Raw genomic sequence first — 21,630 nt, forward strand, 5'->3', positions numbered from 1 at the left:
ATTGGCAACGCATTAAATGAGAAGCTTTGTGTAAACAGACGATGGCGGGATTTGCGTCGCAGACTTAGATTTATCATTTGTGTTTCCGAATCACTGGAATTGTTATGGTCGTCATTATCTTTTGAAGTACTGCATATTGTTTCCTCTGCATCTTTTATTATAGGTTCTTTTTCATTATTCTGAGACATTTTAAAGTTTGGCCGCTTTTAATTGTACATTCGTATGGTAAACACGCGTATCAGCTGAGCTGTAGTGGCAGCACTATGCCAGGGTCACAGAAGCAACTGCAGGGGTGCACAAAAAGTCTGGCCAGTTTGACCAGAATTAAGGCAACAGTGTGGCCAATCGACTCAAATGTGCGTCGAAATCAGCAGCAGTGCAATTTCAACAAAATAAGGTAAAATGTAGAACAATAAACCTATAAACATTAAACAATTAGCACTATTGTATACATCAACTTGGCAAGTGATAAATATCAAAACTGTATGCTGGATTTATGCTGCCGATCCAGCTAAAACGGCTATAAAATTGATTATTGCGGCGCATGCCGAAAAGGGAGGATTCAACAGCAAGTGTAAAACAGAAAAAAAAAAACTATGTAGGAAAAAACAAGCCTATGCACCAAACAAAGAAATCGCGATCTACTGTTAAGCAACTAAAAATATGCTTATAGGGCACCAATAAACTGTGTGCGTTTTTATTTTTTTATTATTTGCAGTTGAAGCATTTGCGTTGCGGTGTACAAAAAGAAGCAACAGCAAAAACAACAACAGCAGCGGGCGACAATTGCAATTTGGGTGCATTACTAACGGGAGTTGCGTTTGTGCATAGAGAAAAAGCACCGATATGTCTGATCCCGAGCGCCAGAGCTTGATCAACAAAGACGAGCCGACCACGGCCTCGTACACATCGTTTCCAGCCGAGGGCGCTGAAAATCCCGGCAGCAGTGCTGTAGCCAATAATGAAGACGGTACGTATAGTTAATCTAACCCTAGGCAAAATAAGTGCGTTCAACTCGTCGCAACACCCCAACCGAACGACCGACAGTCCGCCCGCATGCGTGTGTAACTGGTCTTACGGATCTGCATATGCGGGGTCCGACTGTCTTCGGGTGGAAACCCAACAAGTGTGCGCTCTACTTAGCAGCCACTGTGATTTCAAGTCTAGTCTTCCATTTCATGCCTAGCTTTTCACACTTCCCCTAACTGAGTCATGGATATAGTGGGCTGGGCTGGGCGTGGGCGCCATGCCTACCCGTTTACGCGACATTCGCAGAAAGTTCGTAACTTGATGCCGAATCGCAGTCGAATTCGCAGCTAATTGCCATTGTTCAACACACTATTGTGCCGGCAATCGCAACTATGTCGTAGCGTTTGTAACAGGTGGGCAAAATCTGTGGGGAATGCGCTTTATGTGTTCATTTTGGTTTTCTCAATTGATCTATCTAAAATTATTAGGGATCTAAATGTGAAGACATTCAATTTGATGTGAAATTCACATATTTAATTAAAATAAATAGATGCGTAACTTTGTTTAAATCATTAATAATATTAAACTAAAAGTTACGAAAAACTTTTACTACTATACTTTGTTATTATTATCGCACACTTTGATTTTCAAAGGGCTTTTGATGCTTTTTCCCAGAGTATAGTTATAGTATATATTTGAAATATGAAATAGTTTTTAAATAATAATCGCAGCTAACAGCTTTTAAGAAACATACAAACATCGACTTAAAACTCTGAACCTTTTCATATGCCTATTGTTTTGTTCTTGCCCTGATATCAAAGCTGTGCCAGCAGAAACGCGACGGTAGCGTCGTCGTTCAGCTGTTTAATCAGCGACAGCAGCAGCGATGCGATGGTTGGCAGCAGGCAAAGAGGCACTGCATGAGTCATGCGCCTGTTTTTCCATTATCGTTGTGCAGAGACAATGTCGTGAGTCCCCCTCACTCCGTGCCGTCGCAGCGCCTTTGTCGCTGTCCAGAACCTGATCAGTGTACACCCTTTCATGCCAAGGCTGTGAGCTATTTATAGCTGCCGCTTAATGTCTTGTTGCCCTAACATCTTGGGCTTGCAGTTTGGTGCACAAAGTACGAGCTTGTTTGAAACCGCAATGAGGCATCCAAATGTGGCACAAATGCCGATTTGACTTGCTTAGCTAAAGGTGCCCACCGAAACGCCTAAACATTGACACACTTGCATTTATCTGTAAACACTGTCACGCCCACATACGGAGATATCAATCGAACGCTTTCATGCAGCTCGCAGATGCTGCAGTATCAGCTGCTGTAGTGCAACGGCAGTTGCTACTGCAGCAAGATGTACTTGTTTTACACTAAAGGTTTATGGTTGTCATGGGTGACCCCTTTCCAATACTGACATCTCGTTTTTCTTTGGTTTTTCCAGGCAGCACTGCACAGTCGGTGCCATTTATTGGTCCCGATGAGCTGCCGCCGCCCTATCAGAGCAGCGGAACCGGCGGCGTGCCCATGGTCACCTGTCGCGTGTGCCAGAACATGATTGACATAACCACAAAACGGGAGCAACACGTGGTCAAGTGCACCCACTGCAATGAGGCAACTGTGAGTAGAGTTCTTATAGCTCCTTTTGTGTATTCTATTTAATGTTTTATTGCAGCCCATACGTAATGCGCCACCCGGCAAGAAGTACGTGCGCTGTCCTTGCAATTGTTTGCTAATCTGCAAGAGCTCCTCGCAGCGCATCGCTTGCCCACGCCCCAATTGCAAGCGCATTATCAATTTGGCTCCAAGTCCAGTGACACCGCCCGTGCCCACCATGCCGGGCATGTGCCGTGTCACTTGTGGCCACTGCTCGGACACGTTTTTGGTAAGAGCAATCACTAAGAATAACCAGAGCTGCTATTTACTATGCCAGTGTAGTCTAGTTTGAGTTATATTGTGAATTTTATATATGATTTATTTTAAACTTAACTGAATCTCCTTTGTTGCCCACAGTTTAACACCTATCACAACGCATTGGCTCGCTGCCCACACTGCAGGAAGGTCTCCTCGGTGGGCTCACGTTTCGCCAACAGCCGCGGCGTTTTATTTGCTATTGTCGCATTGCTCTTCCTTATTGGTAGCATTGGCCTGACCGTTGGCACCATCTCATATGCATCGGTAGGTGCCACTCAATATAATCAATCGCCCGTAACTAAATACTCTCTCCTTTTGTTAACAGAATCATGGCGGCATGTATATCCTTTATATTGCCTTGTTTTTCATTGCGGCTACCATGTTGGCGCGTTCCATTTACTATTTCCGGCTTAAAGTGAGCGCGATCGATGGACCCATGTAAGATTCGCGGCGTGTCGGTTAATATGGAAGTGCATTGTTTTATTTTTATAAATATATATATGTGTCAACATATATACGTATATATTATGCATATAATTCATTCCTTTTGATATTAAACAAAACCCCGTAAAACAAACGCAAGTAGAACACAACAAAAGGGCAAGCAATCCACCACAATTTTCATATGCAGAACCGCCAGCTACTAATTAAAGTAATATATATATATACATACATATATATATATATATATATATTATAACGAAATAACAGAATACGTTGTTTTGTCGCGCATCTTTAAAGAGTTATTCGTGTTGAATTAATATTAAACTTAGCAAATTCGTCAGCAAGTAACTCCCCATTTAAAGTGATTTCTAAAAGCATAATTAAGACTTTAAGCCGAGCGCGTAAAACCTAATTTAAAACAAAACCGTAAACACAAAAACAAAGCAAATGCTTAAAAGCGATTACATTGAAAGTGCTAAAATGGAAACTAAAAACAGTAGGCAGTTATTCGTTCAAGGGGGACGGGACGGGACGACGGACAGACGGACCGACGGACCGACGAAATTGCACCACATCTATAGCATATTAAAGCAAATTTTTATAAATATCTAAGCGCCATTTTTTCATATTTCTATATATACAATAATGTATAATTTTATACGTTTGTGTTCTTGAATTGTATAAATATGTTTTGTGTACGTGTTTGTTCCATATCTTTCGATATTTATTCTCGATAAATAATGCGCTTAGAATTGTTTGTTTTTAGTTTTGCTTTCTTTCAACGTACTAAGAATTTAATAATGCACTTTTCTCGAGTTACGCCAAACGCAGAAACAGCAACAAACAGCATGTGTTTTTAACATTTTTGGGGCGTTAGATATAATCGAAAGCGTATAGCTAATAGTGCTAATGAAGGTACATAATTGCGTATATACACCTACAATTAACTAAATAATATGTCTTGAAGAACAAATAAAAATTATAAAATCTAATAGAGAAAATCAACGCTCATGCAACAACAATTTAGACAGCAACAAAAAAAAAGCGGTTAAACATCGTATACATTATATTAAAAAGGAAAGGTTTACTTTTGAAATATATATATATATATACACAACATTTATATTTAGTTATATATTTAGCATACATACACATACATTGTAAATAAAGTGAAATAAAAAACTAAAAAATCCCTATATTTTTCTGACTGGTTAAGAAATATACAGCTGTAAGTGCCGACAGGGGAAATTCTGTTGTCAAGGGAATATATTCTTATTCTTGATTAATTGCCTTTGCTAGAGCGAGATCGCAAAGCTAGCTAGAATTTGGCAACACTTGGCAGCACTGTTACGTCAAACGCTTTCCGAGCGCTGTCAAGCAATTTTTTTCGAGCTCTGAACTGAAGAAAATGTCGTTTAATCCTTTCCCTATTGGCACTCAATTGCACGTGGAGACCTGCTTTGGCGACCACATAACTGGCGAGGTGGTGACCTACGAGCACAGCGTGAAAATGCTAATACTGAGCTGCCCGGGCAAGGATAGCAAAGGCAAAAAGTGCCTCAATCAGAGCATTGTGAATTTGGACTTTTGCAAGAACTTGAAAATCATACGCGAGGCAAAGACACCGGATACTAACCTCAACGAGCCGCCGGCTCGCCTCAATCTGTTGCGCGTAGGTTGAATGAAGACAATCAATTTAGTGTATTTCTCTTAATTTTCCACTTGCAGCTCGATCAGCGTTTGCAGCAGTCTGTGGAGCAGCGCGAGAACTTGCTGCGCAGCCGCAATGAGCATGCCACACCGCGTGGCAGGCAAATGTTCACAATGCTCACGAAGCACTTTGGCAGCAGCGAGCTCTCCTGGCAGTTGGACAGCATACTGGTGCTGCAGCAGGTGACCATAGCGCCGCCCTATCGCACCAGCGACATAACCGCCAAGCAGAATCTGCCCAAGCTGGTCAGCTACGTGCAGCGTCTGGTCGACAAGTTCAACGCACAGAACGGCACCGGGGACGCGGACGTGGAAGTGGCAGCCAAATAAACAAAGACTGGAATACATGCCGGGACGCCCACGCAAGCGACGACGACAACAACCGAAACACTTGGCAACAAATCATGCGCACACACACGCACACACACATACACTCACCCATCATACACACACATGAATTATTAACACACATAATTTATATACAGTTCAGTTGCCTGGCGCTTTGTTTGTCAACAAAAACATTTCCAAATATACACACGAAATTGTGTGTACTTTCTGCTTTTTATTAACCGTCCGAAACACACAACTTGTATATAGTATAGTTCTAGTTTATTTGGTTGTTAGAGCTTTCAGCTACGATCCTTTGCGCTGCGCCATGGCCGATGATGAGGATAAACCAAAGAAACACACACTCGACTCGCTCTTCCATGTTTACTGCAATCACAAGGTCACAATTTGTCTATATATTCACATGACTTTTCACTTTTTTATATATTTTATACTTTTATCCAGGTGCTGGGCAACGAGCTGGAGAACGAGGAGTTCCACAGCATTTTACTCTCGCAGCTGGACAACTGGCTGCAGCAGGCCAAGCTGATGCCGGTGCCCATAACGCGCACACAAACTGGACTCATCTATATGCGCTACAAGTACAATATTATCCACAGTTAACTATTGTAATAGATCTGATGTGATGACGCATTTCATTTTCTCTATGATTCAGAAAGTGGCGTCTGGAGTATGAGGATTTCCTTGAGGTGCTGCAGCATCTGAGCATGGACGCTGATATTAACTATGAGGATTTTAAGGACACACTTGTCGCCGCTGGACCGCCCACCGGCGCCACCGAAATAGTCGTGGTTAAATAATTGTACTCACAAATTTTAAATTTAATAATGTGAAAAAAAACAGCATAAAATAATACGTTTAGTCATAAAGTTGATAACAATTGCACATAGAAATTAGTTCATATTTAATTCGAGTTGTAAACTTGTTTCGAATCACTTTTTTTTGTATACAAACTTGTTTTGCTGAGTATTTAGTCAAAACTATATTATATTTTATTCATATAAACACTTTTAAATGTGATTCGTTGTGGCTTCCATAGCTGCCCTTAGATACAGAGGAGAGTTCATTTAATAGCCGCATTTTTGATCGATTAGCTTCCGAGTTTGAACAAAATATTTAACAAGAGATTGCAATAGTGTAAAAAATATACATAAGATAGATATTTTAATAATAAAACTTCTTTATACTGCAGCATTTTGTTAGTTACTATAAAGCACATATATCATTTTGTACTGGCGGCTTTTTGGCTATTGCGAAGAATGTGAATAAAGGCCCAGTTCCATTTAGCCATTAGTCATAAATACAACTATGCGCACGCTATATATACTATATATATATCATATATACTGGGCCAGTATCTACATGTATAATGCCTCTGTACACACAGCGCAATCGGCATGTTCTGTTGATTTTCTGGTTTTTATTTGACTTTTTTTTCTCTTTTCTACCCTAGTCGAGCGCCGCCGCGTGAGGCGCCTGAAGGTCAATAAAATTAATGTACACATGAATTTGTATTTCCGTTTAGTTGTGGTCTTACTGTAGCGTTTGTTATGTGATAAGGTTCGCCTTTGTTGATTCGCTGCAGCGTCATGAGTGCATCATCATCCGTACAGCATCTAATTATATATGTATATATCGTGTATAAGTAAACGTGGCACTTAGGATTAGTTAAGATTAAACTGGTTGGGTGAGTGGCTCTTTAGGAGTAGATAGTGTGCTCCAGCCAATCATCTAGATTAAAGAATGCCGTATCGGAATTGTCTGTGTCACGTTCGCGGAACATCTCGATGAAGGTCTTCACCTTGATGGCGCACATGAGGAAATCATCGAAGGGCACTTTGCCCTCCCGTGAGCCGTAGCGGTGGGCCAGCGCATTGAGCAGCCGATTGTTCAGATGATAGCCTGCAGAGTTGAGAGCGCCACGCAAGTGGAAGCCATCGATGGTGCCGGAGCGTCGGGTGTCATAGAGCTTGAATACGGCACGCCATTTGGCAATGTCTGTGAGGAGCGCTTCGAACTCATCAAAGCCGAGACGGCCGGAACGATCCTTGTCCAGCATGGCGACCATGGAGCGTACCGCATCCTTGGAGAAGCCATCGGTGCCGACCATGACGTCGCGCATCGAATGATCCAGTATGCGCTTGAGTTCCTGCCAGTCCACCTCCTCGTCGCTGCCCGCAACGCTGTCGAAGAGACGCTTGAGTGCAATGCGCTGTGGATCATCCTCCTCCTTGGGTGTGGGTGGTGGCAGTGCGGGCGCAATGCGATCATCCGTCTCGCCAAAACCGACCGCATCGTCGTTCTCCTCCATGTTGTTCATGGTCTCAGAGAAGACGCGTATTATAAACTCGCCCTCCTCGTTCGGATCAAAGGTCGAGGGAATTATCAAATAATGACCGGGAGGCAGCTTGAAGCGTGCACAAACCTCACGTGTATTGATAAAATGCGGTGAACGCGCCACCGAGGCGCGATACTTGAAGAAGTTCAAGCCCTGCGGCTTTACCTGCATATCGCGATCCGTCAGATGGTAAATGGCAAAGCCAATGGTCAGGCAATCGATGCCCACGTTGCGCTTGCTGCGACGATTCTTTTGCATCAGGGCCACAATCACCGTGCATTTTCCGTCGTCGTCCTCCTCGTCGGGATCCTCCAGCGAAATAATATACTGCGGATTGTGCCAGAAGGTTTCCAAAAAGTTGCGGCAGCCGCCCGCCGTCACGCCCGAAGTCCACTCGCCTTCGAACATGGACATCTCCCACTTGCGGCGCGAGTTCTGCTGCTGATTTTCGGTCAACGAGTCTGGCGACATATTGCAAATCTCGACGCGATCAAAGTGGTTGAGAAAGTCTTGGAAGGACATCCAGAATTCACCATCACGATCGAAATTCAAGCCAATCTCTTCCTTCTGGTGTTCCGGTATAAAGCGCCACTCGGGCGAGCTGTCGCTCCAGGGGCCGCTCCATTCGGCCTCATTGCCCCAAGGATTACGCATGCGTATCATGGGCAGCTTGCCCTGACGATTGGGCGTCGATATGTCCAAGAGGCAGACCTTCGTTATGGAGTACGCATGACCGCGTATCAGACCCTCGCGCGTTTCGGCCTCCAGCACATGCGGATCCGGCTCCAGAGAGCAGCCCATCATCGAGCCACGCTCCGCAGCCTTGGTCATAATGCTAAATAGATTCGGTGGAGCCTCCTTGATGTCATACCATTCGGTCACACCGCCAGTAAAGTCCTCCATGGCCTCGCAAGTGGTGCCGCCTGTAAAAGTAAAGATGTTAAGAATTATCCAAAACAAATCATGTTTTTTCTCTCAACCAACCCTTCAGGGCCTCATAGGAGCCATGAAGCTTGGCGTAGGCCTTCTCCAGCAGCGCGCTCCAGAACTCATTTTTCTCCGTGGAGTGCATGTATATCAGCTCCCCGTGGTAGGTGGGCAGACGATCATCGATGACGACCTCCACCCATTTGCCATATTGCCAGAACTTGAAATGGAATATGCCCGCATAGTTCTCCTGGAAATCCTGATCCGGTGGTATCACGCGGAAGAAGAGCTTCGAGTCCTGCGTCAGATTCGCAGCTGCGGCCAACAGCCAGCAATCTCCTAGTTCGCCCTGCTGCACATCGAAGCGCGAGTAGCCCTCAACAAAGAACTGCGGATCGTCCACAATGTCGCCGGGTCGCAGCCATTCGATGTAGCGATCCGGACGACGCGAGAACATCAGTGAGGCATCATTAGCCGGAAAATCAGGATCCTCGAACATTGTACCATTGGACACACAAGACTCACGCAGCGTGGCAAAGTCGGTACCTTGGACGCTCTTCTGACGCGTTGTACTGGCCTTGCGGCCCATCCAGAACATGTTTTGATTCTCGGGCACTTTGACACTGGTAAACTGCAGCTCCTGTATGCCCACGGATGGCTCCTCCTCGGGCGAGGGTGCACTGGCCTCCGGCGCAGATGGCGCTGGCATCGATGGGTAGATCGACTGCGGTGCCGGACTGGTCGGCAAGGGCGCGTAGGGCATGGGCATGCCGGGCATTCCCATTCCGCCAGCCGATGGATAAGGCAGTGACGGCAATCCACTCGGATACGGTGCTGCGCTCGGATAGGGCCTTGCATTCGGGTAAGGTGTGGCACTCGGATAAGGCGTGGCACTGGGATATGGCGATGCACTCGGTATGGGCGCCAGGGGCGTGGATGGATACGGCAGCGGCATCGCTGGCAGATTGGGATACAAGCCAGCGCTTGGATACGGCGTTGCTTGCGGCTGTGGCATGCCCATGCTGCCGGCCTGATACGAGGCATTTTGTGCCTGCGCCGTTTGCTTTACCACATATGGCATGCCGCCCACGGACTCCGACGAAGGGTAGGGCAGCGAGGGGTACAGCCCAGACTTCGGTTTGCTCGGCGCATCGTCGCTGACTTCATTCTTGCTGTAGCCGAGGGCCGCCAGATTGACAAGGCCAATTCCGCTCGCATGATAATTTTTTGGATAATTATCAATGCCGTACATTTTATATCACTGTTTCTTGTGCTTTTCTTCTAAAATTAATCAACTTCTAATTTTTTTTTATTGATTTACGCAGCACTGAAATTATAAACAACTATTAGAGGGAACGCAGCTCGACGCTGTTGCGTGAAAACTGCTGACTCGACTGGGGAAAAATACGTTTTAAATGGAAGATATATCCAAAATTAACTTTCTTATGAATAGATGATTCACATCTTAACACTTGTGTGTATGTATATTTTTTACAATGTAATTTATCCAAATTAATTAGTAATTGTTGAGGAAGTCTTTGATAAACACGTATTACACTTTTAACTTTTGTAATTTGGTCAATTTAAATACTTTTATGCCATTTAACAGGGCAGTTGAACAAAAAACATCTGGATATAATATTTATCAATGCCTTAAAATAACACCATGAGCAGCATCAGTGTTAAAGGTAGTACTCAGGGCTGCAAATCGCGATATAGAGTTGCCATGCTGCAACATTTAGTATTATATTTTGCTGGCATTTTTAGCTAAAGCTGCAGTTTGTTAGAAGAAGAAGACGCAATGTGAAAAAATAAACAATGCGGTGATATTGATAACAATATACAGATCCTTTAAAAAGTGTGCAAATCAACGCCAAAAAATTATGGACACACAACCTGAGGTGCCGGAGGTCCCGCTGCGGCCATTCAAATTATAAGTTTTGCTCTGCTAGCCCTTGAGACTCGGCAATTCATGTTTTCCTTTCCTTCCAGCACGGCGCATCAGGTTGTGAGCCTCACCGGAATTAGTTTTGAGCGGCGCAGCATAATTGTAAGATTTCTGACAGAAAAACTGCACAATATGAATTATGAAATAAATGATATGTCATTCACAGGGCATGGTAGAGCTGACCATAGTGCCCAATAACGAGAGCCTTCGACTGATACGCCTTAACGCCAAGCAGCTGCGCATTTACAGCGTGGTGCTCAACGATGTCTGCCACGCGGAGTTCGTTTACTTCGATCCGTTTCAGGACATTTGCCACAAGGAACCCAAGAGGTTAGTTAAGCATTAGCTGTGGCTGCCCTTCCTTAACATAATACATATACACACACAATGCAGCCGCTCTCTGGAGGTCTACTCAAAGCATCATTTGGCTGCAGCCCAAATCACAGATCCGGATGTCAACAATGGGGAGCTGCTTATACAAGTGCCGCCGGAGGGCTATTCGCTGATTCAAGAAGGACGTGGCCTGCGGATACGTATTGAGTTCTCTGCCGAAAACCCAAAGAGTGGCATGCACTTTGTTCTGCCGCCAACATCAACAGACGATGAAACCGCGCAGCTCAACTGTGCGCACATGTATACCAATTGCTATGAGAATTCGACCCGCCTTTGGTTCCCCTGCGTTGATAGCTTCGCTGATCCATGCACATGGCGACTGGAATTTACGGTGGACAAGAATCTAACAGCTGTCTCCTGCGGTGAACTGGTTGAGGTTATCATGACCCCGGATTTGAGAAAGAAAACATTTCATTATACGGTATCGACGCCTGTGTGTGCGCCCAACATAGCGCTGGCGGTGGGACCCTTCGAAATTTACGTGGATCCGCATATGCACGAAGTGACGCACTTTTGTCTACCCGGCATGTTGCCTTTGTTGAAGAACACGGTGCGATATCTGCACGAGGCCTTTGAGTTCTTTGAGGAGACGCTCTCCACACGGTATCCGTTCTCCTGCTACAAACAGGTGTTTGTAGATGAACTCGACACGGACATTAGTGCCTACGCGACCATGACGATAGCCTCCGTTAATCTGTTGCACTCCATAGCCATTATAGATCAAACCTACATTTCCAGAACCTTCATGTCACGCGCTGTGGCAGAGCAGTTCTTTGGCTGCTTCATCACCTCGCATCACTGGTCGGACACCTGGCTGGCGAAGGGCATAGCCGAGTATCTGTGTGGCCTCTACTCACGCAAGTGCTTTGGCAACAACGAGTATCGCGAATGGGTGCAAACGGAGCTGGCTCGCGTGGTTAGGTACGAGGAACAGTATGGCGGCATCATACTCGACTGTAGCCAGCCGCCGGCGCCACTGCCCGTGTCCAGCACGAATCCTGCGGCTGCTGCCAGCAAACAGCAAGAGATTGTGCACTACTTTCCCATCAAGAGTTTGCACACGGTGTCGCCCAAATATGTGGAGGCGATGCGGCGCAAGGCGCATCTGGTCATACGCATGCTGGAGCATCGCATTGGCCAGGAGCTGCTGATACAGGTGTTTAACAAACAGCTGGCGCTGGCCACGAATGCAGCGAGCACCAAAATCGGTGCCGGCTTGTGGTCGCAGCTGCTCATCTCCACAAACATCTTTATCAAGGCAATTTTCACGGTCACGGGCAAGGACATGTCGGTTTTTATGGATCAATGGGTGCGAACGGGTGGCCATGCCAAGTTCTCGCTCACCTCGGTGTTCAATCGCAAGCGAAACACCATCGAACTGGAGATACGACAGGACTTTGTTAACCAGCGCGGCGTACGCAAGTACAATGGACCGTTGCTGGTGCAGCTGCAGGAGCTGGATGGCACTTTTAAGCATACGCTACAGATTGAGAATACCTTAGTCAAGGCGGATATAACCTGCCATTCAAAGAGCAGGCGAAACAAGAAGAAAAAGATTCCATTGTGCACCGGCGAGGAGGTGGACATGGACTTGTCTGCCATGGAGTATGTTATATTATAAGTATATGAACAAAAGCTTTATTTAATCTTCCTATTATCTCTATTATTCCACAGCGACTCACCTGTGCTGTGGATACGTCTGGATCCGGAGATGATTTTGTTGCGGGATCTTATCATTGAGCAACCAGACTTTCAGTGGCAGTATCAGCTGCGGCACGAGCGAGACGTGACTGCCCAGTTTCAGGCTATACAGGCGTTGCAAAAGTATCCCACAAATGCCACGCGCATGGCACTAACCGACACCATCGAGAGCGAATCCTGCTTTTACAAGGTGCGCTGCCAGGCGGCGCACAGCCTCACCAAGGTGGCCAATCAAATGGTTGCCTCATGGAGTGGCCCACCGGCCATGCTTAACATTTTTCGCAAATTCTTTGGCTCCTTTAGCGCGCCGCACATCATCAAGCTAAACAACTTTTCTAACTTTCAATTGTACTTCCTGCAAAAGGCAATTCCCGTGGCCATGGCGGGTGAGTGGATCACGATGTTCCTGATCTGTTCCATTTGTAATTTTTCCTTCTCGTTATAGGCTTGCGCACCTCTCATGGTATCTGCCCGCCGGAGGTGATGCGCTTTCTGTTCGATCTCTTCAAGTACAATGAGAATTCACGCAATCATTATACGGACGCCTACTATAGAGCTGCACTGGTCGAGGCGCTTGGAGAGACACTAACACCCGTCGTATCTGTGGCAATGCACGGCACACAAATCACCGTAGACAGCCTTTCCACGGATGCCAAGTAATTATAATAGACACTATTATATGCCTCGTAAGCTCATGTTAGATTTTCTGGCTGTGTTTACAGACTGGTTCTGGACGAGGTGACGCGCCTGCTTAACATGGAGAAGCATTTGCCCTCGTACAAGTATATGGTGTCCGTATCCTGCCTTAAGGTCATACGCAAGCTGCAAAAGTTTGGCCATTTGCCCTCGCTGCCGCACATTTATCGTAGCTATGCGGAATATGGCATCTTTCTGGATTTGCGCATTGCGGCAATGGAGTGCCTGGTGGATTTTGTGAAGGTGGATGGACGTAGCGAGGACTTGGAGCATTTGATAACGTTGCTGGAAACCGATCCTGATCCGGCAGCTCGACATGGCCTCGCTCAGCTGCTCATTGACAATCCACCTTTCACGCGTGAATCGCGCAGCCGCCTGGACAAACCGAATTTGCTGGAGCGCCTCTGGCTGAGTATTAATACACTGGCCTACGACACGAAGCTGCGCTGCGATATTGTGGATCTGTACTATGCGCTCTACGGCAGCAAGCGGCCGAACTGCCTGCAGGCCAGCGAGAACCAGAACTTCTACAAGGACTTGATGAAGGAAAACAGCGGGTCGAGCGTTTCCTTTAAGAAGGCCAGCGAGCCCAAGCCTACAGAGATCGAACCTCAGGAGCGGCACAAGCCTGCCATGGTTACCATAAAACGCACTGCCACAGAAGCCTTTGAAGTGGGAGATGAGATTATCAAGCTGGAGCGCAGTGAGGAGATCACAGTGGTGGACGAGCCAATTGAAGTGCAGGCCTTCGACAGCGAAACCAAGGTGAATGTGTTGCCAGCTGAGGATGGATCCGGCGAATCGCAGCCCCTGACCAAACGCATCAGAACCGAGATCTATACGGAAGACGACAATTCTATATCGGTGCTCGATGTGGGCGAGACGACGCGCTACGAGAGCAGCTATGACGAGAGCAAGCTGCGAGCCGACGGCAGTGTCAAGAAGAAGAAAAAGAAGGACAAGAAGAAGCATAAGCATAAGCACAAGCACAAACACAACAAGGATAAGGACAAGGATCGCGAGCGCAAGGAAAAAGATCGTAGGGATCCACAAATCTCACGTCTGCAGACAAGGGAGGCGGCCACGCCCGAAACCCTCAGCTCCGCGGACAGCAGCAACAGCAACAGTAATACCCCGATGGGCCTGAACTAAGTTAAGCAACAAATGTTTAGAGAAAGCAATTAATTCGATGTTAACGTGAAAAGTGAATAAACTAATTAAGTTATAACATTTCGTAGAATTGTATCAGACATAGCTTTCTTTTTGCAGATCGCATCTGACTTTTGACAGGCTTAAAATCAGAACAACTTGAAAATTGACATATAAAATATGGATAAATAGGAAAAGGATAAGAGATGATTTTAAAAATATTTTCTAAAAAATAACTCTTGTAACATAAATAAAATAATGAAAGCGATAAATGTCTTAAAATTGAAAAAAGTTAAGGAATCACATGCATTTCTTATATGAAAATGGATGGAAAATTCAGCACCCATTTTTGCTGCGGGTAGCTGTGATTAGTAATTAGATTTTTAATTTTTGATTTATTTATAATTTAACGTTATTAAAGTGCTGAATATGCAGAAACATTTTTACAATACTTATAACTAGACAAGGGGCGAGTGACATTAACTAAAGGATCGCAACTTATGTAGCCTTCGTCGGCTCGGGCTCCGTTGCCTTCGTCTCCGTGCCAGCCACGGCTGTGTCCTGCTCATCCCGTGGCCGGCGCTGCAAATAGGTGATGCTGCCGCCACCAAGGCCCGTCGCCGTCTGCTGCGCCTCGGCCGAAGTGGGCGTGGACAGGATCTTCACTGACGGCTCAGAGGGTGCTGAGCGCTGATGCGGCAGCTGGTGCTGATGTTGATGCTGATGTGCAGCCAGCTGACGTGTGGCCAGGCGCATCAGATGCGCATAGTCTACGGGCGGATGGTTGCGATACTCGGGATGTTCCTTGACGTACTGCTCATAGGGCACGGGCACCGGCACTGGCACCGCCTTGACCGGGTAGCCCGCTTCGACGAGCGCCTGGAACTCGGCCTGGGTGAGGGGCTTGCCATTGGGTGGCGGCAGATTCAGCTGCTTCACTTCGTCCAGTGTTCGCAGCTTGTGCACAGCTCCTGCTGTGGGCGTGACACGCGAGGGCGTGGCAATGCCAGTACCTTGGGAAACATAAATGCTAGACTGCGAGGGTGAGGGGTGCGCCGGATAATCAATCGGCTGCGCTGTGGGCACCACAGTACGCTGGGACGCATGCTTGATGGGATCAGGTGGACTGGGATAGAAGTGGGCGTTTGTGGGTGCCGGCGACGGCGGTTGTGCACGCTCAGCATAGTCAGCATAGAGCAGGGCCTTCTCATAGGATTTGGTGGGACTGGGCGTGGGCAGTTTGTAGTGCTTGGTGCGATAATGCTTGGGCTTCGGTGCTGCTGTGGGCGCCGCCTCCTGGTAGTAGTACTGCGAGGGCTGTGGCTGAGCAGGTGCGCCCGTTGGATAGACAACGGGGCCTAGTCGCTTGGCCTCGAGCTGCTGCTGTTGCTGTTGCTGCTGCTGTCCAGGATAAATGGGCGTGGGCTGCTGGAAGCTGCTAAACTTGAAAAGCGACGGCACAAAAGGCTGATTGTTGGCATCCAGCAGCGAATTGGGCGTGCTGGCCAAATAAGCCTTCGGCTGACGCAGCGCCGGATGTGAGGTGGGCGGCGGCGGATGCTGTGGCGGCGGCAGACGAGTCGCATGCTGCTGATGATTGACCAGCGTCGGCTCATTGCTGCTGTCCACGTAGGCCAGCGCCTGTTGACCCGAGCCGGGCTTGTTGGCGGCCAGCAACTTCTCAATTTCGCTCTCTAGCGAGGATTTGGCCAGCGGATGATTGGGCAGCGTCTTGTAGCTAATCTGTGGCTGATAGTAGGCAATCTGCGGCGGCAGGCCAGAAATTAGCTGTTGCTGCTGCTGGTGATGCTGCTGCGGCTGATGACGCTGCTGCGGAACGTGCTCCGGCGACTCATCCTCCTCCTGTTGCTGCTGCGGTAAAGGCAGATATTTGGGTCCGCCACGCGAGTAGCTGGGCTGCACCAGCTGCTGCTCGGTCACATAACGATCGCGATAGCCGCCCAGGCCGAGGACAGGCTCCGCCTGCTGCAGCACCTTGTGCGTGGCTGCTGTGCTGTGTATGGGCAAGGGCTTGGGCTGGGGCTGCTGCTGCTGATGTTGCTGTTGCTGCTGATGTTGCTGCTGTTGCTGCTGTTGCTGCTGCTGCTGTTGCTGTTGCTGCTGTTGCTGACGCAGCTGTTCGTGATAGGCGCGCGCCTGCAGCTCCTCCTCGAGCAGTTTAAGGAACTGTTCCTCGGGTATGATCTGATAGGGCTGCTGTTGCTGCTGTAGATGTTGTTGCTGCTGCTGCTGCTGCTGTTGATGCTGATGTTGGGGTGCGGGCAGGGGCAAGGGCAGCTGATAGGGTCCTGGTCCATAGGGGCCACCTCTGAGGCCTGGCTGTGGTTGTATGGACACCGCATAGCGTTGTTCCGCCTCCTGTTCCTGCTCCTCCTCGGCGACAGGCGTTGCCTTCTTGGCGGGCGCGCTGCCAGCTGCTGTCTTACCTTGAGACGCCGAAGAGTGAGCCTTGGGCTGGTGCCGCTGAATGTCTTGCAGATAAACGTAGTGCTGTATCTGGGCGTGGGCGAGACAAAGCGTTAAGGCGTGTTCAATAAATTATGATGTTTAAGTGCGCCTGTGGGCGTGCGAAAGATCAACGGCCAATGCCAGCGGCAAATGGCAGCGTTTAAATGTGGAGCCCACCTACGGCAATCAGGTCAGCTGCTTGAGTGGAGCGCTGTGAGAATCGTGTGGCATCTAAAGTTTATGTAACACTTGTGCGGCAGCGCCGACAAATGACGCTGATGTCTGCACCAACAACAACAACAGCAACAACAGCAACCACAGCGGCCGCCCTCGCCACCGTCTTGGCACGGCTTCGGTTGCGGGGTCTTGACTTGGGCTGCTGTTGCAATCGATGCGCATGTCGGTGGCGGCGTTGGCATAAAACAATTATTTACATTACACTGTGCAACAAACAATATCACTTTAGTTTTTTACGCAACACTAAAAAGGAGCAAGATATGTCGGGGTCGCTTGAAGTCGTGAGAATTGCATAGAAGGGTAATGGGGCGGAGCAGTGAAGAGAGAGAGAAAGAGATGGTAAATATATGGAATATATGGGTGCCTAAGAAAAAGAAAGATAAAGATAAAGAAAGCGACAAAGAGATAGTGGGAGTGAGAGAAAATAAAGGAAACCCATAAAAAAGAGAGAGTGAGATGGAGAAAGAGAGAGGGAGAGAGAGAGAGAGAAGAGAGAGAGAGAGAGAGAGTCAGAATGAGTAGCAGCTATTAAACATAAACTTTTTTAATGTCAATTTTGTTCTTGTATCCCCATCACTTGTATAACGTTAATTCTTGAGAATCGCACAGAACGGCGATGCGTTTATATTAATAACCAGCTGCGTGAGCATATAAAGTTAGCCAGACAAAACTTGATGGCTCTTCTAGTAGCTGAGATCGACAAATTGTTTTTTTTAAATGTCTCTCAGCGAAAAAGTCGTTTTGGAAAAACACAAACCCGTTGCACAGTGTTGCCTTCGCAATATTCACATTATTATAATAAATGAAACCCAGCCATGTCAAGGCGCCATCAGCATTAGGTCTCCAAAGAGAGACACGTACCAGCCAGAAGTAGGCTGATTATAACATTATGTCAACTTTCTTCCCACGACAACCCGCAACGCCTGCCATTGTCTTTGGACTTGGTCTTCCGTCTGCTGGCTTCTGCTGGCTTCTGCTATGTGGTAGACCAAGACGACGACGAAGAAGTCGCTGCTGTTGCACATTGGTGCAAATTGTCTTGGATGTGGCATGTTGCCGTTGTTGTCGCTGTCGCTGTTGTTATTGTTATTATTGTTTCTGTTGACGCGTCAGACCAGCAACAGCAACAACAACAATAATAATTTTGCAATTATTCAGTTGTTGCTGCTCGTGACTTACATTTTGTCCGCAACAAATGGCATTTATTATATTCGCGAAGTGCTTTTAATTTTTTTTATAACAATCTTTTCTTGTACATTTTGTAATATAAACATTGTCTTTTAGATAATTGCGATTGCCTTAATCGCAATTTGTTCCCAAATGATGAAAACTCAACTCGAGTGCCGCAAATATTGGTCAAGGTTTCCAAAGCTGGGGGCCAGCGAAAGGCTCAATTTGACAATTTCGACGCTGTTGTCGTTGTTGTTGTTGCCACAGTTTTACATCCTGCATTTTGCAAAGAATCGTGTAATTCAGTTGAGTCACGATTAACAACGCTTCTGTGGCCGCGGGCTGCCAAATTTTGACGAAACGCCCGCAAAAGACAGCTAACAATTGACCCCCAGCTCCCTTCGCCAACACAAACACAAAAACACAAAAGAAAAACACAGAGACAGACCTTTCTCCTCTTAGCTCACCTCTTGGCTCTGCTGGAGCAACTGTGCGGCATGCGGACGGGAATTGGACGCTGCAAAGTTGCGCAACTGCGGCTCCTGATGCGACTCGTGTTGCTGATGCTGATGCGGGGCAATGGGGCGTATGATGAACTGATTCGGTTTCGGGCCGTAGATCGTCTCCTGGCCATCCTCGGGATCGTCGGCTGCCTCGGCGGCCTCGCTGCGATGATTCGGATATAGGGCCGTCTCCTTGCTGCTCACCTGTCGCTTGTCTTTGGTCGCTTCCGTTTCCACCTGGGCGGGGGCGGCGCTGCTGTCGCTCTTTGCTTTGGCTTCAAGCGCTCGAACGCTGACGAGGCCTGCGTGGGCGCAGATGAGAAGACAGTGGGTAGCTTTAAGTTTAGTTAGTTTTCGTTTTCAATTTAGTTTTTTTTGAAAAGCGCTTAAATAGAAAGGCGATTATTGTCTTCAAATCACGTGAAACCACAATGGAAACTAGTTAACAAGGCTGCAAAACGGTTATTGAACTCGATTATTGAAGAAAATTTCCCGACTCTCAAGCATTTACAGGCAGCCAAAAGGAAACCTAAGCCAAAACATATATTTTAACAAACATGGTTTAATATCAAAAAGCTTTTAAGGGAGACAACTAACTAACTCATGTACAACTAATTTGGGCCTCAACTGCCATTGCATTTATCTAGCCATATTTGGTAGAAGCAAATTTTTTGGTAAACAAATCTAGCGCGCATTTTGTATATGAAAATATGTATGGCTTGACATATTCTCAGTGGGACAGGCGCGCAAATGTAAATTTAAAATGTAATTAATTAAATAAATTAATTTTCTGCAAATTTTTAAACTGTATGACAAATCAAGGTTTGAAACGAAACCTGGGCCAAAGGATGTGAAAACTTCGTAGGGAATTGCACCCAAAGGGAGTTGTTTTTTAGCTTGTGTATTATTCTTAAATATATTCTAATACAGGCTTATGCATAATAAAATAAATAATTAATTGATAAAATTATCTAAAACAGACTTTGCGAGCACGTTTTAAAGCGTTTTTAATTGAATGATAAAAAGCAATTGCTAAATATTATATCAGGTCTTATGATTCTAAAAAAGCAGTCAACGTTAAGTAAGTGTTAAACATGAACATTAATGTACGCAAAATAAAAAACCCAACAATTATACAAGAACTCAAAAAATATACTCATAGAAAACTTTGATGCATATATTTTGTGCTCTTTAATAATTGCTTGATTACTTCAAAGCTTAACTCTTGAGAAGCGTCGCATGATTATCACATTAACGACTTGAAGCGCACTTTAAATAATTAAAGAATTTATTAAATGCAAAACAAAAGTCTAGAATTTGTTAAGATTTATAATTGAATAGTGAATAGAATATTTTGCTGTTTTAAGTAGTTAAAGTAAATAGAATGGAGATGAAGATTCTTTAATGAACAGAACAAAAATGGAAAGATATATAAAGAAATAAGAAAACTTGTAAACCTTTTACATTGTAGCCAGCTAATGCATATATAATTTAGTCAATTTCAAGACGGGGGAACCGGGAAAAAGAGACATTTTCATTCACGATCTTTGTCAGGTTCCGTCTCGATACTCACCCAGCAAAAGTGTTAAGGCCAATATTTGAATTCTCATTGTGTCGTTGTGGGCAACGGACTAGTAATTGTATATACTTTACAGCTCCTAGCTGTTGTTGTTGTTATTGTTATTGTTGTTGTTGTTTATTACTTTCACAGTCACTTGGGAATTTCCTCGTTTTCCTTGTCAAATGCTCGCAATTCGGATTAATGCATTAAACATAGCTGGCTGCGAAAAGAAGACAAACAACATCGAACATCAGCACACAGGAAACACACAGAAACACACACAAACAAAAGTCAGCGTAATATATGCGACGGTTATTAAGAGTTATATAATGGTTGTGAAGATTCGACACAATCCGTAACTGAAAAATTGAAAACGTTCGCTGTAATTGTGGCTTTTAATCCTTGGACGCGCACGCGTCTTGAATTACAAGCGAAAAGCGTTAAGTTTTAACGCTTTTTGGTTGCCATTGCAATTGTTTTGAATGACGATGATGATGTTGGCGACGATCTACCGTTTGTTGTTTTTCCTGCCTATGCTTCGAGAAATTGGCAGCAGCCGGAGCACAAAGTCTTGATCGCGCGCGTTGCACGTTCGACAAACGAATCTTTGCCATTGTGCGGCTAACACTTGTATTTATAAAAAGCCGCGGCCCAGACACAGCCGAGACTAAGACCGAAAGCATAGACGCGGTTCGAGCCACGAACCGTTGTTGCCGACCTTTGCGGTGGGCACAAAGAGAAAGGTTCGGCAGCGGCAGCAGCGGCAGCTTCTCTATAGGCTTCTCAATGGGTTTTAAGCAAACGTTTCAGGGGGCTACTTTGGTTAATTCAACGTTGACGGCCGAAACTGCTGGTTAGGCGCTTGTTTAATGGCCACCCGTGCATTTGGCAGCCGCCTGGAAGCGTTCGCCCGCCTGTCTGGCCCACCAAAATGCTAACGTGACACTAAATTGCCCGCCCGCCGCTGTTGGGCCTAAGCCCGGATCTGGGGCTGGGCCTGGCCTGGCCTGGCCGAGGCTAAAGGGCACATTTGTGTTTAGTTGCTGTTTAGTTGGCGCAAATTGTGCGCATTACATTTAACAAGCTCTAAATTTGCAGTTGCATTTGCATTGCATATTTAATAACGCGCCGTCACCGATGCCGCCCCCAATAGAGCAA

At 46.2% G+C, this 21,630-nt stretch overlaps 6 protein-coding genes across 6 annotated transcripts; 4 read left to right on the top strand and 2 right to left on the bottom strand.

Moving 5' to 3' along the window:
* The first annotated feature begins 255 nt into the window (after positions 1-255).
* On the top strand, positions 256-3,455 carry LOC135429614 (type 1 phosphatidylinositol 4,5-bisphosphate 4-phosphatase). Its single transcript, XM_064683961.1, has 6 exons — positions 256-397; positions 719-970; positions 2,409-2,584; positions 2,640-2,849; positions 2,978-3,142; positions 3,204-3,455. Exons 2-6 carry the CDS (start codon positions 847-849, stop codon positions 3,318-3,320), a joined length of 792 nt encoding a protein of 263 aa, XP_064540031.1. The 5' UTR covers positions 256-397; positions 719-846; the 3' UTR covers positions 3,321-3,455.
* Positions 3,456-4,451: 996 nt separating this feature from the next.
* On the top strand, positions 4,452-5,583 carry Hez (Hezron). Its single transcript, XM_064683962.1, has 3 exons — positions 4,452-4,550; positions 4,622-4,994; positions 5,051-5,583. The coding sequence occupies exons 2-3, from the start codon at positions 4,731-4,733 to the stop codon at positions 5,360-5,362; spliced, it is 576 nt and encodes a 191-aa protein (XP_064540032.1). The 5' UTR covers positions 4,452-4,550; positions 4,622-4,730; the 3' UTR covers positions 5,363-5,583.
* On the top strand, positions 5,542-6,273 carry LOC135429616 (uncharacterized). The gene is made up of 3 exons (XM_064683963.1): positions 5,542-5,759; positions 5,825-5,961; positions 6,036-6,273. Exons 1-3 carry the CDS (start codon positions 5,688-5,690, stop codon positions 6,178-6,180), a joined length of 354 nt encoding a protein of 117 aa, XP_064540033.1. The 5' UTR covers positions 5,542-5,687; the 3' UTR covers positions 6,181-6,273.
* A 254-nt stretch (positions 6,274-6,527) lies between these two features.
* Positions 6,528-10,147, bottom strand: CalpB (Calpain-B). Its single transcript, XM_064683956.1, has 2 exons — positions 8,703-10,147; positions 6,528-8,641 (listed from the first exon to the last, which is right to left on the bottom strand). Exons 1-2 carry the CDS (start codon positions 9,895-9,897, stop codon positions 7,080-7,082), a joined length of 2,757 nt encoding a protein of 918 aa, XP_064540026.1. The 5' UTR covers positions 9,898-10,147; the 3' UTR covers positions 6,528-7,079.
* Positions 10,148-10,437: 290 nt separating this feature from the next.
* On the top strand, positions 10,438-14,611 carry Taf2 (TATA-box binding protein associated factor 2). The gene is made up of 7 exons (XM_064683955.1): positions 10,438-10,578; positions 10,641-10,695; positions 10,760-10,923; positions 10,987-12,591; positions 12,661-13,073; positions 13,133-13,343; positions 13,410-14,611. Exons 1-7 carry the CDS (start codon positions 10,529-10,531, stop codon positions 14,533-14,535), a joined length of 3,624 nt encoding a protein of 1,207 aa, XP_064540025.1. The 5' UTR covers positions 10,438-10,528; the 3' UTR covers positions 14,536-14,611.
* Positions 14,612-14,907: 296 nt separating this feature from the next.
* Positions 14,908-21,069, bottom strand: LOC135429578 (ataxin-2 homolog). Its single transcript, XM_064683910.1, has 4 exons — positions 20,985-21,069; positions 20,485-20,692; positions 18,876-19,213; positions 14,908-17,049 (listed from the first exon to the last, which is right to left on the bottom strand). The coding sequence occupies exons 2-4, from the start codon at positions 20,519-20,521 to the stop codon at positions 15,031-15,033; spliced, it is 2,394 nt and encodes a 797-aa protein (XP_064539980.1). The 5' UTR covers positions 20,522-20,692; positions 20,985-21,069; the 3' UTR covers positions 14,908-15,030.
* Between the last annotated feature and the right edge of the window lie 561 nt (positions 21,070-21,630).

This window comes from Drosophila montana, unplaced genomic scaffold (assembly GCF_035044405.1).
Source record: "Drosophila montana isolate Dmon_TW-CO22-7 unplaced genomic scaffold, ASM3504440v1 contig_2668_1, whole genome shotgun sequence".
NCBI lineage: Eukaryota > Metazoa > Arthropoda > Insecta > Diptera > Drosophilidae > Drosophila > Drosophila montana.

Bases quoted from the DNA above. Each gene is read 5' to 3' on its own strand.
- LOC135429614 (XM_064683961.1), top strand. From the start codon at position 847: ATGTCTGATCCCGAGCGCCAGAGCTTGATCAACAAAGACGAGCCGACC. The intron at 971-2,408 runs GTACGTATAGTT...TGGTTTTTCCAG, and splicing joins TGTAGCCAATAATGAAGACG to GCAGCACTGCACAGTCGGTG. The intron at 2,585-2,639 runs GTGAGTAGAGTT...GTTTTATTGCAG, and splicing joins CCCACTGCAATGAGGCAACT to CCCATACGTAATGCGCCACC.
- Hez (XM_064683962.1), top strand. From the start codon at position 4,731: ATGTCGTTTAATCCTTTCCCTATTGGCACTCAATTGCACGTGGAGACC. The intron at 4,995-5,050 runs GTAGGTTGAATG...TTCCACTTGCAG, and splicing joins CTCGCCTCAATCTGTTGCGC to CTCGATCAGCGTTTGCAGCA.
- LOC135429616 (XM_064683963.1), top strand. From the start codon at position 5,688: ATGGCCGATGATGAGGATAAACCAAAGAAACACACACTCGACTCGCTC. The intron at 5,760-5,824 runs GTCACAATTTGT...ACTTTTATCCAG, and splicing joins ATGTTTACTGCAATCACAAG to GTGCTGGGCAACGAGCTGGA. The intron at 5,962-6,035 runs GTACAATATTAT...TCTATGATTCAG, and splicing joins CTCATCTATATGCGCTACAA to AAAGTGGCGTCTGGAGTATG.
- CalpB (XM_064683956.1), bottom strand. From the start codon at position 9,897: ATGTACGGCATTGATAATTATCCAAAAAATTATCATGCGAGCGGAATT. The intron at 8,642-8,702 runs GTTGGTTGAGAG...TTACTTTTACAG, and splicing joins CTCCTATGAGGCCCTGAAGG to GCGGCACCACTTGCGAGGCC.
- Taf2 (XM_064683955.1), top strand. From the start codon at position 10,529: ATGGACACACAACCTGAGGTGCCGGAGGTCCCGCTGCGGCCATTCAAA. The intron at 10,579-10,640 runs ATAAGTTTTGCT...TCCTTCCAGCAC, and splicing joins CCGCTGCGGCCATTCAAATT to GGCGCATCAGGTTGTGAGCC. The intron at 10,924-10,986 runs GTTAGTTAAGCA...CACACAATGCAG, and splicing joins TGCCACAAGGAACCCAAGAG to CCGCTCTCTGGAGGTCTACT.
- LOC135429578 (XM_064683910.1), bottom strand. From the start codon at position 20,521: ATGAGAATTCAAATATTGGCCTTAACACTTTTGCTGG. The intron at 19,214-20,484 runs GTGAGTATCGAG...GCGCCCACGCAG, and splicing joins GGCCTTAACACTTTTGCTGG to GCCTCGTCAGCGTTCGAGCG. The intron at 17,050-18,875 runs GTGAGCTAAGAG...GCCCACGCCCAG, and splicing joins TGCTCCAGCAGAGCCAAGAG to ATACAGCACTACGTTTATCT.